At 38.0% G+C, this 16,162-nt stretch overlaps 1 protein-coding gene across 1 annotated transcript in view; it reads left to right on the top strand.

Annotated features, from left to right (window-relative positions):
• Positions 1-16,162, top strand: part of UIMC1 (ubiquitin interaction motif containing 1) — a 144,105-nt gene that overhangs the window by 67,624 nt on the left and 60,319 nt on the right. Inside the window, 6 exon segments of the mRNA XM_036847772.1 lie at positions 5,541-5,665; positions 6,394-6,499; positions 6,802-7,281; positions 7,284-7,537; positions 13,947-14,011; positions 16,063-16,139. Coding sequence (XP_036703667.1) covers positions 5,541-5,665; positions 6,394-6,499; positions 6,802-7,281; positions 7,284-7,537; positions 13,947-14,011; positions 16,063-16,139 — 1,107 coding nt within the window.

Here is a 16,162-nt window from a genome sequence, read left to right as displayed (position 1 = left end):
TTATCCCTTCCCCTCCCCCAGCTGCCCCTTAGGGGCGCCATTCCTATCTGGCCTCCACTTCTCCTCCCCCTTCACTCCCCCAAGCCTCACGTCCTACCCTATCACTGGGGTTTCCTCCTGTCCCCTTAGGTGTCTGTGGTCCCCCACGGGTGCCAGGTAGGTGCCCTAGTTGTGAGGAGATGCGAATTATGCTGCCTCCTAGTATGCCATCTTGACTCTGCCCCACCAGACTTTATCATTTTTATATGTCTTCATGATTAGTATTTTGATAACAACATCTGCGTTTCTTGAGTTAACATGCCACAATGTACTTAACCATGGCCTTGTCTTTAGGTATCTAAGTAAGTCACCTTATAGGTTATAGGGTAATGAACATCTTCTTGTGTAACACTTTTCTCCTTTTCAGTGATTGTTCAGGATAAATTCCCAGAAGTGGTGTCACTTTGTTTAAGAAAGCACATCTGTACGGGTTATGACACAGTGCCTTGATTATTTCAAAAGTGTTTTATAAATTTACATTGTAACTGGCCATATATAGATATATCAGCTTTACCATAGTTGCAGAGCTGTATCTGTTTTGGAAAAGGAAGTTCTTAGGAAAAGATCAGGGCAGGAAAATAATTTATCTTTTGTTGTTGTTGTTACATGAAATGTTCTCTTTCAGCCATTTTGAACAACTGCAAATTATTCAGGTTCTCTATCTAGTTTTGTGTTCTGGATTGTTTGGATTGTTAACAGCCTGTTTGCACATCTCAGTGGGAGGCTAACCTGAATGTTGGGAGATGTTAATCATCATAAATTATGACCAGCATAATCACCTTCACACAAATTGTGTAGTACTTTGTGTTTAGAATCAGCAGAATCATTTGATAAGGTGAGTCAAGCCAATTCAGTTAGAGAGTCTAAGGTTGGCACTTGCTGACATTTTCCTTTAAGGAGCATGCCTCCTGGATGGTATTCCAGTTTGTTTCTCCCTTTCTTCTAATGGTTGGGTTCTTATTACAGTAGAGAGGTCAGGTAAAATGTGTCCTAGTCAGCAGGGATGTTTATTGAACTTTAGTCTCAGATCATGGTTATATAAAAAATAAGAGATAGTAACTGGTGAGTAAGAGTGTCCTTTTAAAAAATATATATATATTTATTTTATTTTATTTATTTATTTTTGGCTGTGTTGGGTCTTCGTTGCTGCGCGGGCTTTTCTCTGGTTGTGGCAAGTGGGGGCTACTCTTTGTTGCGGTGTGCAGGCTTCTCATTGTGGTGACTTCTCTTGTTGCGGAGCACAGGCTCTAGGCGCATGGGTTTCAGTAGTTGTGGCTCGTGGGCTCTAGAGCCGCAGGCTCAGTAGTTGTGGCACACAGGCTTAGTTGCTCTGTGGCATGTGGGATCTTCCTGGACCAGGGCTCGAACTCATGTCACCTGCATCAGCAGGTGGATTCTTACCACTGCACCACCAGGGAAGTCCCAGGTCCTTTTAAAAAGAATTTTTTTTTCTCTCTGGGTCTTGTCTAAGAAATACTTGACTACCCAACAGTTACAAAGGTTTTTCACCTATGTTTTCTTCTAGGACTTTTATAGTTTTAGGTTTTACATTTAGATATATATTCCATTTTGAGTTAATTTTTTGTGTATAGTATGAGATAAGAGTTAAGGTTCATTTTTTTTCCTTATGGATTACCAGTTCTAGTACCATTTGCTGAAAAGGATTGTTGATGAAAATCAATTGAAAAATTGATTTGTGGATCTATTTCTGAATTTTCTATTATGTTCCATTAAATGAGCTTGTTGGGATTGTTATTGGGATTGTGTTGAATCTATAAATCAAGTTGGGGAGATGTGATATCTTACTTTCTGAATTATGTTGCTATTATTTTTTTCTTTATTCTTAGTTAGAATTCACCAGTGATGAATGTCAGATGGCCTTGGATTTTCTTTATGGAGGGGTTTTTAATTAGAAATTCAAATTGTTTAATAGATGTAAGGCTATTCAGATTTTCTGTTTCTTCTTGTGTCAGTTTCCATAATTTATGTTTTTCAGTGATTTTTTGGTTTTGTTTGTTTCAGTTAAGTCAGTGTTTCTCAGTCCTTTTTTCATTACTGTTCCCTGAAGGATCCTTTTTAGACTTTGTTTTCCTAGCCACCACTGTCCCCATGAAATTTTAATACCATAGATAATGCTGTATATCCTGTTTATGTACTGACTTATATATCCATTTTTTATATGTAAAGAGAGTAAGATTTTTTTGGACTTCCAAGAACCAGTTTTTGTCCACTTGGGGATGATATCATGCCTATTGAGAATGAATGATCCAGTTTGTCAAATTTATTGGCATAAAATTGTCCACAGTATTCACTTATTATTCTTTTCATGAGTGTAGTATCTGTAGTGGTACGTCCCCTCTTTTATTACTGTGTTGTTAACTTACATGTTTTCTTTTTCTCCTTCATCAGTTTAATTAGAGTTTTATAAATTTTATTGACCTTTTCATGGAATCAATTTTTGGTATTAATTTTTTTTTTTAACCTGAAGCTGTTTTTTTTAAAAAATAAATTTATTTATTTATTTACTTAATTTGGGCTGCATTGGGTCTTCTTTTTTGTGTGCAGGCTTTGTCTAGTTGTGGTGAGCGGGGGCTACTCTTCACTGTGGTGTGCAGGCATCTCATTGCGGTGGCTTTTCGTTGCAGAGCATGGGCTCTAGGCATGCGGGCTTCAGTAGTTGTGGTGAGCGGGTTCAGTAGTTGTGGTGAGCGGGTTCAGTAGTTGTGGCTCATGTGCTCTAGAGCACAGGCTTAGTAGCTGTGGCGCACAGGTTTCGGTGCTCCGCGGCATGTGGGATCTTCCCGGAGCAGGGCTTGAACCCGTGTCCTCTGCATTGGCAGGTGGAATCTTAACCACTGCACTGCTAGGGAAATCCCTAAATTTTTTTTTCTTTTTAATTTATTTTTGGCTGCATTGGGTCTTCCTTGCTGCGCCCGAGCTTTCTTTAGTTGTGGTGAGCAGGGGCTACTCTTCGTTGCGGTGCATGGGCTACTCATTGTGGTGGCTTCTCTTGTTGCGGAGCACGGGCTCTAGGCGCACGGGCTTCAGTAGTTGCAGTGTGGGGGCTCAGTAGTTGTGGTGTGCGGGCTCAGTAGTTGCAGCTCGTGGGCTCTAGAGCGCAGTCTCGGTGGTTGTGGTGCACGGGCTTAGTTGCTCCGTGGCATGTGGAATCTTCCCAGCCCAGGGATTGTACTGGTGCCCCCTGCATTGTCACGTGGATTCTTAATCACTGTGCCACCAGGGAAGTCCCTTTTTTTTCTTTATTGTATGCCATCTTCTATTTCATTGATTTCTGCTCTTTATATTTCTTTCTTTTTTCTTACTCTGGGTGAATTTCACTCTTCATTTTTTGGCTTTTTAAAGAGGAAAGCTTGGATCTCTGATTTTAAACTTTTCTTCTTTTCTAATATGATCATGTAAAGCTATACATTTCCCTGTAAACATTGTGTTAGGTACCTTCCACAGATTTTGATATGTTATGTTTTCATTCTCATTAAGGTCACTTCTGATTCATTTGGGTGCATTTTGTATGTTGAGATTAAATTTTAGGGATCCCTCATCCTTATTGATTTTATTTTACTTTTTAAAAATAGGTTTAACCTTTACCTAATTGAGTCAAGGATATACAAAAAGGTATATGCAAAGAAATGTCACTCCCTCCCTTACCCCTTCCACTTTTTGCCCAACTACCTGTATATAACCACTTGCATTAGTTTCTAATTTTTCCTTCCTGTCTTTGGAAAAAGTGGCATACTGTATACTCTTTTGTGTTTTTTTTTTTAACTTAATACCGTATCTTTGAAATCATTCTGTTCCCAGACCATAGATACCTTCCTTATTCTTCTTTACAGTTTTATATATGTATACCAGAGTTTATTCAAGCAATGTCCTATTGTAGTCATTATGTGGACTCTAGTGTTTTGCAAATTCAAACAATGTTGCAATGAAAAATATAGTGCATATTTACTTTTTAAAAAAATTGGAAATATATCATTAGAGTAAATTGCTAGAATTGGGATTGCTGTTTCATATATGTAGTTTGTTAGACATTGCCAAAATTCTCTCCATAGGGATTATACAAAATGGCAATATTCTCATTTTTTTTATATTGGAGTAAAGTTGCTTTATAATGTTGTGTTAGTTTCTGCTGTACAATGAAGTGAATCAGCTATATGTATACATATATCCCCTACCCCTTGGACCTCCCTCCCACCCCCACCCCCATCCCACCCATCTAGGTTGTCACAGAGCACCGAGCTGAGCTCCCTGTGCTATACAGCAGGTTCCCACTAGCTATGTATTTTACACATGGTAGTGTATTTATGTCAAACCTAATCTCTCAATTCGTCCCCCTGTCTCCTATCCCCCGTGTCCACATGTCCGTTCTCTACATCTACATCTCTATTCCTGCCCTGCACATAGGTTCATCTGTACCGTTTTTATAGATTGCACATATATGCGTTAATATACGATATTTGTTTTTCTCTTTCTGGCTTACTTTACTCTGTATGACAGACTCTAAAATGGCAATATTCTAATTCTATCATTTCTATTATATTTATTAGCTGGAATACTTCTTTAAAGAGAAACTTCTCTTCATCTGGTTGGTTACCCAGTAGTATAGCTTGTGTTGGAAGAGTAGAACAAAAGCTTGATTCTCTATCCTTTTATTTACCAGTTTTCAGAATAGTTGATTCACTAATATTCTTCAACAGTGACCAGTTAGTTGTGTTTTTTTTAAAGTACTATTATGAACTCATAGATTTAAACATATTTAGTGTGTTTTAATTCATTGCATTCATTATCCATATTGATATTCCAGTGGTCCCATTTTTGGCCATTGAGAACCTTTTTAAGTTGGCTCGTAAGTTCTTTTGATACGACCCTGGTTATATCAGATAGATTCATTGCTCACAGATATGATAGATATTCTAGTTCATCTTCTACAGATGCAGACTTGGAATCAACTATTTCTCTCCGAGGTAACCCAGTTGCTTTTAATGGGAAATGGTCTTTGGAGATGACATTCTGGTCATTAGAAATGTTCTTTTCTACTGGGTAAATCAGAGGATTCTGAAGAGTAAAATTATTCTGGTTAAATGTTGAGCTTGAAGCAAATATGTATAAAGTGATATGTAACAAAAAGCCCTGGAGTGGAAGTTAGTTCCTCCTATTTATTCATTCACCAGATATTTATTGAGTATCTACCAGGTGCCAGGTACTCTTTTCTTGTGCTGGAGACACAACAGTGAACAAAAATAGGCAGAAACTCTGCCTTCATAGGAGTTCACAGTCTAGTTAACCCAGGATTCTTGTAACTGCTGCTGCTGATCTTTGCCAGCACCTTACCTTTTGGGGCTTTCCTCATTTGTAAAATTATAAAATTGTACTAAATGGTCTGTAGTGTCTTTGCTTGAAAAGTTTAGTAATTCTGTTTCTTGTCTACGTGCTGATTCAATGTTTGTGGTGTCCCTCTCTCTCTTTTCCCGATCTTCTTACAGAAATGACAGAAGAAGAACAGTTTGCTCTGGCTGTCAAAATGAGTGAACAGGAAGCTAGGGAGGTGAACAGCCAAGAGGAGGAAGAAGAGGAGCTCTTGAGGAAAGCCATTGCTGAAAGCCTGAATGTAAATATGCTATGTTGAAAAAGTTTGTGAGGATTGATCAGCAGTAGTTTTTTATTTCTGCAGTGTTATGGCTGCATTAGGAACCAGTTATAGTAGTTCATATGGTTTTCAAGTAACAGGTATTTCCCATAATAATTTTTAAGTCTGTGTTGAATTGTTGATGAACTCAATTTGAAGTGTTTTGTTAATTCTGTATGAAAGTTTTCCACCTCACAGATTTTCAGTCCATGGCTTAAGAGAACCGTAGTAGTTGGCAGCTTCTGAAAAGAGTTATTGAGTGTCAAGAAACCAAAAGGGAGCAAGATAAGGTGCTTTACTTCCCCTGTTTTGTGGGGAGAGCAAAGGGAATGAGAACCAGAGGTGGGTTATGGAGAGAAAAAATGAGCAGTCTTAAAATTTTTCAAATAATATTTAATTGTGATTTGAATATGTGTAATTGAAATTATTTTAAATGTGAAAGATATTTGCCAGTGGCAGGTCGTGAGCCATCCTTTATGCCATTCACCTCTCTATATTAGAAAAGGGTTTAGTATAGTGATCTAGTATAGCACTTTGCACATAGTAGGCATGCAGTACATGTTGTAGAATTCATTTGAATTGAGCATCTACGTTTTGGAGAGGAGAATCTCTTAGGGATGGTGGACTCCCCTTTTTGTCCTTTCCTGTGACCCTTCCTGTATAGCTATCTTAATAATAAACCTGGTCTGGTGTGGGATCACTTGTTTCAGAGTTGCCGACCTTCTGATGCTTCTGCTACCAGATCTCGACCTCTGGCTGCTGGACCATCTTCACAGTCCCACCAAGAGAAAACCACAGACTTTGGGACCACTGAAGGCATGTCTCCCTGTTCTGGCTCCTTCTCATCAAGTATAACCATATCACAGGGATATCATGCTGAGAGTAGATACACAGAAATGTCCAGAATCCCTTTGGTGGTATTAAAGAGGTTAAATCAGAAAGTAGTTGAGATCTCACTAATATCCAGCATACTTTTATCTCCAAGGAAAAGCCAACCTTTGGTTAAACCCAAAGAAGAGCCTTTTTTTACCCACGTTATGTAATTCTTGATAACTTACCAAGCCCTCTTAATAAAAAATGGTTTGTCCTTAGCCCTACTTTTTCTCAAATACCTACAGGCATATGGCAGCTGGTACCTCCATCACTGTTTAAAGGCTCACATATCAGTCAGGGAAACGAGTCTGAGGAAAGAGAGGAGCCTTGGGACCGCACTGAAAACACTGAAGAGGAGCCGGTCTCTGGCAGCTCAGGAAGCTGGGACCAGTCAAGCCAGCCAGTGTTTGAGAATGAGAACGTTAAATGTTTTGACAGATGTACTGGCCACTTGGCTGAGCGCACACAGTGTGGGAAGCCACAGGAAAGTACTGGGAGGGGTTGTGCTTTTCACAAAGCTGCCCAGGGTAGGGGGGACACATCTAGGCACTGTCTGCCTACCCCAGCAGATGCCAAAGGTCTCCAGGACATTGGGGGCACTGTGCACTACTTCTGGGGTATTCCATTCTGCCCTGCTGGAGTAGACCCTAACCAATATACCAAGGTCATTCTCTGCCAGTTGGAGGTTTATCAAAAGAGCCTGAAAATGGCTCAGAGGCAGCTCTTAAAAAAAAAGGGTTTGGGGAGCCAGTGTTACCTAGACCTCCTTCTCTGATCCAGAATGAATGTGGCCAAGGAGATCAGGCTAGTGAAAAAAATGAATGCATCTCAGAAGATATGGGAGATGAAGACAAAGAGGAGAGGCAGGAGTTTAGGGCATCTGTCTGGCACTCAAAAACCAAGGATTTCCAAGAAAGCCCAATTAAAAGCTTGAAAGAGAAACTTTTGTTGGAGGAAGAACCAACAACCAGTCATGGTCAGGTAAGGGTCAGTGATGCTGTAATTAAGGATGATTAAACAAAGGATTATTTTAGCTATCTGTTCTTTCTGTGTTTTTGCCCCCCTGATTTTTAAAGTAGCATATGCTCACTGCGGAAAATTAGGAAAGTACAGAAGAGTGTAAAGAAAAAATTGCCCATAATCCCAGCACTAAGAGGCAATCATTATTATTTCTGTGCATATAAAAATATTTTTTTCTTTTTAATTTTTCAACAAAATGAAGACTCTTCTGTATAAACTTTGTTCCTTTCCCCTATTTAATAGCTTATCTTAGATCTTTTCCTATTATGTATACTTGAAAACATTATTCTATCAGATGGATATATCATAAATTTATTTTTTGTTTTAAAATATGTATTTCTAAAAAGTTAAGTTTTTGAATAGGTAATAATGTTCAACTGGCTCAAAATTCAAAAAGATATAAATAAAAAGTTTGTCTCCTATCCCCATCCCCAGCCAACCAGTTCCCCTCCCTGGAGTCAACATTTATTACTAGTTTCTAGTGCATCCTTCTAAGATATTTCATGTAGTACAAGCAAATGTGTATACATATTCTTTTCCTCACTTTTTACACAGCTGATAGCATATTCCACATTATTCTGCACATTGCTTTTTTCATTTACTATCTCTATGAGATCATTCTATAACAGTACCTAAAAATTTTCTTCTTTTTGGGTGGGGGCGAGGGGAATGTGTAATATGTCATGTATGGATGAGTTTATCTAGTGCCTCTATTGGTGGACATTTAGGTCATTTCCAAAATAATAGTTACAAACACTACTGCAGTGATTATCACTCTTTTTTTTTTTAATTGGAAGAGGATTATTACTCTTGTGCAGAAGATGTTTCATCTACATGGGAGATTTTGTAAGATCTTGTTGATGTAATTGGTGGACCAAAGTATATATATATTTACAATTTTGTTAGCTGTTCCTAAATTGCCTTCTGTAGAGGTTGTATGAGTACCAGCTTCCCCATACCCATACCAGTACAGTATTATCAGGACTTCTTGATCTTTGCCAGTCTGAGACATGAAACATAGTATCGCAATGCAGTCTTTTTTTTTTGGCTGTGTTGGGTCTTCATTGCTGCGCACGGGCTTTCTCTAGTTGCAGCGAGCGGGGGCTACTCTTCGTTGTAGTGCGTGGGCTTCTCACTGCGGTGGCTTCTCACTGCGGTGGCTTCTCTTGTTGCAGAGCACGGGCTCTAGGAGCACGGGCTCAGTAGTTGAGGCACGTGGGCCCTAGAGCACGCGGGCTTCAGTAGTTGTGGCGTGGCGGGCTCGGTAGTTGTGGCTCGCGGGCTCTAGAGTGCAGACTCAGTAGTTGCGGTGCATGGGCTTAGTTGCTCCGTGGCATGTGGGATCTTCCCAGAGGGATCGAACCCATGTCCCCTGCATTGGCAGGCGGATTCTTAACCACTGCTCCACCAGGGAAGTCCCACGATGCAGTCTTAATTTGCACTTTTCTCCTGTGTAGTTGAGACCCATTTGTATTTCCTTTTCTGTCTGTTTAGATCTTATGGGCATTTTTCTTTTACGATAGTCTTTTTCTTAGTGGTTTGTAGGCACCCTTTATGTATTAGGGGAAGTGGTCCTTTGTGATAGGAAATGCAGATAGTTTTCCAGTTTATTTTTTCCCTCACATAATGGTGTGTTTCTGATTTTGCTTGTGGTGATTTTCAGTAATTTACTGAAAACAGTTCCCTGTTTGGGGACATTTAGGTTGCCTTTTAAGTCTTTTTCTGAGATTCCTAGATAATATTATATAGATATATAGGTTGTATATGTAACAGAGTAAGCTTATATTCTATTTTTTTTATTTTTTTCTCTAAGTATTACAAAAACAATCATATCATTATGAATTCTTTATAAACTATAATTTTCAAGAGTATTCTGTTTTATTACTTTACTATTTTTTGTCACTATTTCTATTATTGGACTCTTGAGTTTTTGGTTTTGTTTTGCTATTATCCTGTTCTGTCTCTTTTATGATAAGGGTTCAAGAAATGGTAGCTATGAGAAATTTCATAGCATTGTGTAGAGAGCATGGATTTGGAGTTTGAATTTTGACTTTAGTGTTTTAGTGACTCTGCCTTTGAGAAAGCCATTTAGCCTCTGAATCTCAGTTTAAAAACATCTGTAAACATCTGTAAAATGGGAGTAGTAATTCATATATTTCAGTAGTTTTAATGATTAAAGTGAATTATGTAAATGTCTAGTATAATGCTTAGGAGATTATAGCCACTCAGTAAATGGTAGTTTTCTCTAAGGGACCAGAAGGTTATTCATTGAGAATATGTATGGGAATTATTCTTCCCTAACATCCTTTTTCATTCACATTCTAGAAACATAGCTGTGTGGGAAGAGAAAGCATTTTTCTTAACAGTTCTTCTAGTGACTTGCCTCTTTTCCAAAGGAAAGTTAGGTTATGCTTATGGTAACATTTTGCTTATTCATTGTGATTCAGAGATACTTCCTCTTAAAAGAATAAATTAACTCCACAGAGTGAACACTTAATGATTTACTGTAATTCAAATCATTAGCTTGAAAGATCCCATGGGCCAGAGTTCTAGAGCATAGACTTGTGTCAGGTTCTGAGGTTTGAAAGCAGTGCCTGTAGAATAGGCTGGAAGTGGTTAGAACCTAGTGGCTGGCCTTATTAGGTTGAAGTTCTCTAACTTCATGAACAGGCCACCAAATACTACACATGGTATTATTAATTGGTACTGTTTGGCTGTAACAAACTAAATCAAACTAGCTTAATTAAAAAGAGGACTTCATCATAAGGAAATAGGGTGCCTCATAAATTCTAAAACAGAATGGTAAACCAAGCCTGGATAAGGCACTAGGTCTGGAAAATTCGTCTGTATCTCATAGTTATATTGTGTCTGCTTCATTTTCCTCCCTGCAAACTGGCTTCCTTTGCTTCTCTGTTTCACATGGTAGGTGGAAGATATTGATCCTACAGTTCCCAAAGGTAAATACAGGTTACAGGAGATTTATTCTTTCCCAGTTCCAACTTCAAACTTCTAGGAAATGACTTATGGCCCATTTAGAGTTAGTAGCCGTCCCCAGCCCAGTTGTCTGTGGCCCAAAGGGGGTATGTTCCAAATTGTACAAATGGCTGTGAGCCCACTGCTGTCCTGCAGTGCCAGGGGTGAGGAACAGTCCTCAGTAAAAGGAGACCAGGTAGACAACCTAGTAAATATTCAGTTTAGTCATTAACATTATTTTTAGAAATCACTTAGAACTATTGAAAAATGCAAAAAAGTGTGAAGAACAAAGTTGAAAGTATCCACAGTCCTACCATCCTACCATCCAGTGATGTATTCCTTCATCTTTTTTTCTATACCTATTTTTTTGTATGGTTTATATCATATTACTGTATTTTTATATTTTTAAGTTAACATTATGTAAACTTTCTTACGATGTTAAAATTATAGATCTCATTTTTAATTACTATAATATTTTGGCTTATAAGTTTATGATAATATTTAAATCGTTTTCCTATTGCTGGGTATTTCAGTTGTGATAAACATCTTTCTAAGTAAAACTTTTATTTATTTAAGATTAGTGTCTTTAGAGATAGGGAGCCAGAAAAATGCTGGGTTAAAGAGTTAGGAACGTAAAAAAAAAAGACCTGCTATTTACTGCTAAATTGCTTTTAAGAAAGGTTGTTCAAATTTGTACTCTTTCCTTCCAGCAATGTATGAGAATGCCTAGTTCACTGCAGCCTTGCTGATGTAGAATAGCATCTTTAAAAAAACAAAACAAAGAGAAATCAACTTAACTAATTTTATAGGCAAATAATGAAAGTCTTGCAATTGTAATTTCTTGTCTTATCTTGGTCTTTTGCTTTCAGGAACTGTGGGTAGAAAGAGTTTATGTGTTTGTTAAACATTTTCTATTGATTTTGGCTTTGCTGGAACTGCCCACATTTGAGACTCCTTGGTTGATAGAGATAGCAAGAGAGTCCCAGAAATAGGGACTCAGAGAAACATTCACCCTGGGGCAAATTGCTTAGGTTATAAAAACTTCACATAGACTAAACAGTTTGGATCAGATGATAACTGGTTTCTGGCATCACTGCAGTTATAGGGAAGTTGTTAATGAAGATGGAGAGGTCATCTTGATGGCTGTACAGCAGGGAGAGGAGGGTTAGTATATTGATGTGGTCACTACTTTTTAGGGTCTGATCCTTAATTTTTCAGTCCAGGTACTGGGATTTCTTTCTCAGAAATGACCAGATTCTGTGGGAATGTGAGAACTGACTTTGATTAACCAAATTTCAAGCTGGTATGTATACCAAATGTCAGTTTGTTAATTTATTATGGAAGAGAGACATTTTCATTAACCAGAATACTCCAGCCCACCATCATACCTTTTTCTAGGATGAAGGAATCTGGAAGGCTGAAATAATAATCAGAAAGTGGAAGTTTTAAGGGGTGATTCAACTAGTCTTTGGAAAGACCTGATAAGCTACTAATGCCTGCAGCAGAGGACATTTCTGTGGTGATCAGATGATGTGTCTGTTAACTTTCACTTCCAGACCATGGTGTTGAAGACACTGCTTGATTCTGGGTCTTTGGATTTTTCTTTTTTGGATTTGTTGCAAACTATCCCTTTCCATTAACATAGTATTTGTTCAGGCAGAGTGCAATGTCTTGATTAGGCCACAGCTTCCTTAGTGAAAGTTACATTCCCGTCATGCTTCTCTGTTCACCTTGATTAGACTTGGATATTCTAATCAAATTTTGTCTGCTTGTTTTGCTCTGTTATTTTCATATTCTGGAAGAACCTTACTTTACCCGTGTTTAGATTACTGCCATTGAGGTGTAAGTTTAGGAATTAAAAATGATTTATTGAAATGAAGACAGTCTTGGGATTCTATGTTGAAATGGTTAGGAAGAAAATTATTTGACTAAACAACATAACTGTAGTGGTTAGAGCATGGATTTTGGAGTCAGAAAGGTCCAGGCTCCACTTTGAACAGCTCTATGATTTTGGGAAGATTATTTAACCTGTCCAAGTTTCACTTTCCTCATTTCTAAGATAATTTAATAGCTTCTACCTCAGAAGGTTCTTGTGAAGATTAAAGGAGATAATACATGTAAAGTGATTAGCATAGGCCTGGCACATAATAGGTGTACAATAATTTTTTCAAAAAATTACACTGGGAAAGGAAGAGATATGTTTAGCCTGAGGTAGAGGTGGAGGTATCTCATAACTTATTAATCAGTACCTTGTTTGCTTCTGAAGCCAAAGGCTTAGTTGGCTAGTCATTCTAACAAGGTAAAATTCTGTTAAATGGACACCAGGTGTCAGTATTTACCTTTTTTTTTTTTGAGATAGAAATAAAACTGTTTTGTCACCACTGAGTTCAAACAGTCAGGTGAAGTATTTATTTCTGTTGTATTTTAGTCCTTTTGACAGTTTTGTTCAGCCCTCATTTTTCGTAGTGACTACATTCCCAATCATTGTACAGCTTTATCTTCCGTTTGACTGAAGGCTCATCTAAGCTATTCCTGTTTTTAGTATATTTCATCATGTACCTGAGTGGTATAGAGGTGCCTAACTTGTTTAGGTTATTTATATCCTGTTAGGAGACCCTGAAAATTTCAGCCAGTAGCTTTACATCTATTGGAAGAAGCCTCACAGCCCAGGCACTTCCTCAGAAGTACCCCTAAGGCAGCAGTAGCTACTTTTTCCACACTCTGCTGTGCACCTACATTTAATGAGTTAACATTTGCACCAACTCTACTATTAATCAGAGAAAATAATTTTTTTCTTAGCCAGTCCCTATTTGTTATGTTTCTTAAAAGGTATCTTTGTGGCCACATATTAAAACCATAGTGGCAGATTTTTAGCAAAAGGAATCTTTATAACCCTTTCTTTTCGATAGCCTATGTTATGGCTTGGTTGTGCAAGAGAGACTTCTTCCCACTGAGAACTGAACTTTTCTCTATATCTCTTCCTTCCACAACAAAAGCTTCATAATTGCTTTTCTGAAATCATAATTCATTTGACTCGCCAATTAATATTTATATGTCTTGCATTTTACACAGTGCATCATATATATTATCTTGCTTAATTCTCACAATAACACTCTGTGAGGCAATTGTTAATACTACTTTAAGATGAGGAAGCAGATTCAGATGTGACTTACCCAAGATTACAAAGTTAACAGGTGGTTCACCCATGATTTAAATTCCAGTGTTCTGACTCCACAGGATATGTTCTTTTTACTTAAACTCACTGACTTATGTAAAATGTTTTATTCTTATTACTAATTGCTGAGTGATAATGTTGAACAATTAAATTTTTTTAAAAAGGAAGAGAAACCAGTTCATCTGTGCCTATATATTTAGGATGTTACATATTTCTTTGCAGTCTTCCCAAGGGCTGTTTGTCGAAGAAACTTCTGAAGAAGGAAATTCTGTACCTGCCTCACAGAGGTAAAATTATATGTCATTATGGGTCTGAATTCTCCTCTGATAGTACCAGAATAAAAGAGATGAGCCACATGAGTGACACTGTATAGGAACAGCTTGCCCAGGGACCTTTTGGCTCTTTTATACACACAGCCTAGGAGAAATCATTATCTCCCAGTTCTCAAATATGCATCTTATAGAAGTCTAGAATATTAGGCTGGAAGAGATCTTAGAGGTTTACTTGTCTAATCCAACCATCTTGGCACAAATTCCATCTGTACTATTCCTGAAAAGTGGTTACATCCTGCTACTCTCTTAACTAACTATACTAGCTTCCTATGCCAATAAGAAGGCTCTAGACTGATTTCTTCATGGTCCTTCTAGTCCTTTCTCCCCTTTCTCCCTTTGTTCCCTCTGCTTATGCTTATTTTATCTGCATATCTAAACCATACACATCTTTTAAGTCTGCTCTTAAGATTTACATTCTCTTTGAAGCTTTTATATTTTTCAGGCCACACAGAACCTGTATCACTGTCACTCCCTGTCCTATGCCACTTTTAATCTGATTTTGTCTCATCTTTCCTTAAATGGTTGTATTTGTATTACCTCCTCAGTTATTCTTGATGGTTTGATTGATGGGGTTACCTTCTTAAATCTTCTCACTTTAATAATATGTAGAGGTTGATTGGTTACAAACTACACTTATTAACTAGATCAGGCTTCCAATTACTTTTCCCTTTTATTGGTAGTTGACCTTTGAGGATTACTCAAGAGCTTAATTTTGTGTTAACTGACCTTCATCTCCAAACAGAAGTTGAGACCCAATTGCCATTTGTCATTTTGTAATTTAGTTGGTGTTCTTAGGCTTTTGGTTAAGTTGATAGTACTAGGTATTTCTTCCTGAGCTAAAGAATATGGCTTTGGTTTGATTCTCCTGCTGTTAAGACAGTTTTGGAAGTGGTTTTAACCAGAGTAGGCCTTCTGCTTCCTGCAGGCCACTCTGCTTTGTTGTGGTGAGCCTTCTGCAGAGCAGATGTAGGTTTTAATAAATGATTATATGCTTTGTCACCAGGAGAGAGTTGGAATTGCAGGCAATGCGGTTTGACTTCAAATTGATTAGCCCATTTTATAAATGTCAGCAAATTGTTTTGTGACGGAGCCTTTGAATAGAGCTCTAATGTTACGTGCCGAATAAACTGTCTCTGGCTTAGGTTTATAACAAATGCTCTGAGGTGTTTTATTTAGAGGGAGAAATCACTTGTGGTTTCCTATCAGGATTTAGTTATTTATCATGTATCAGTGGTGGTTATTCTCTCTTCTTCGTGGTTCTTGGTTGATGTGAGGATTTGTGATTTTAAGCGTTCTCTTGCATACTTGATCAAACTAATTGTAAAGCTCTGTGAAGCATGACAGGTCTAGCTCAGATACTCAGATCTCTCAGCCATGTGTTCCTATGTCAGGAAGAGATTGCACTCCATGAACAGGCAGGGTAAACCAGAAGGTTGCATGAGGGGAGCCATTCATAATTATGTTTTTCTCAGAAGAGATATTCAAATTGGTTGGGCAGATTTTTGTTGTAGGGCAGTTTGGAATTGAATCTTATTTTTGTTGCTTGGAGAGCCATATCTTGAGATAAAGAGGAAATTTAACTGCAAGGTGAGGGGAAAGCTATTGTGTTGTCAGAAGAATCTTCATATCTTCTCTTATGAGTTTACAAATCTCTAGCTTTCAGAAGGCTGAGATGGAGGCTATGAAACACTTTTGACATCCTTATATTAGAGTGGATTTTTTTGTCTGATAGTCCTTACCCTTCAACCTTCCTTTGTGAAGACTTCAAAAGGGGGTTCTTTTCATTCAGTGATTTCACTGGAACCAAAGTTGTAAGCATATTTATTTTCCCTGTTTTTGGCTTGGAGTTTTCACTACTGATTCCTTGCTTCCCTGTTGTGCTTTTGTGGTATTGGACAGCAGGTATCAGATTACCTGTGGCTTTGTGAATGACTAACCATTGCTTTTGGCCCCATGTTCTGATTTATTTTACTGGGAATTCACTGGGGGTTTGGTTCTCTTTTCAGCATTGCTCCTTTGAACAGTATGAGAAGCTCAGTCCTTATGCCAGAGAGTTCTGCAGAGGAAATCACTGTGTGTCCTGGTAAGTACCCCACTGTGATTTTA

Source organism: Balaenoptera musculus, chromosome 3 (assembly GCF_009873245.2).
Source record: "Balaenoptera musculus isolate JJ_BM4_2016_0621 chromosome 3, mBalMus1.pri.v3, whole genome shotgun sequence".
NCBI lineage: Eukaryota > Metazoa > Chordata > Mammalia > Artiodactyla > Balaenopteridae > Balaenoptera > Balaenoptera musculus.
Note: the sequence above shows the minus strand (reverse complement) of the source record. Positions and strands in the feature narration are given on the sequence as shown.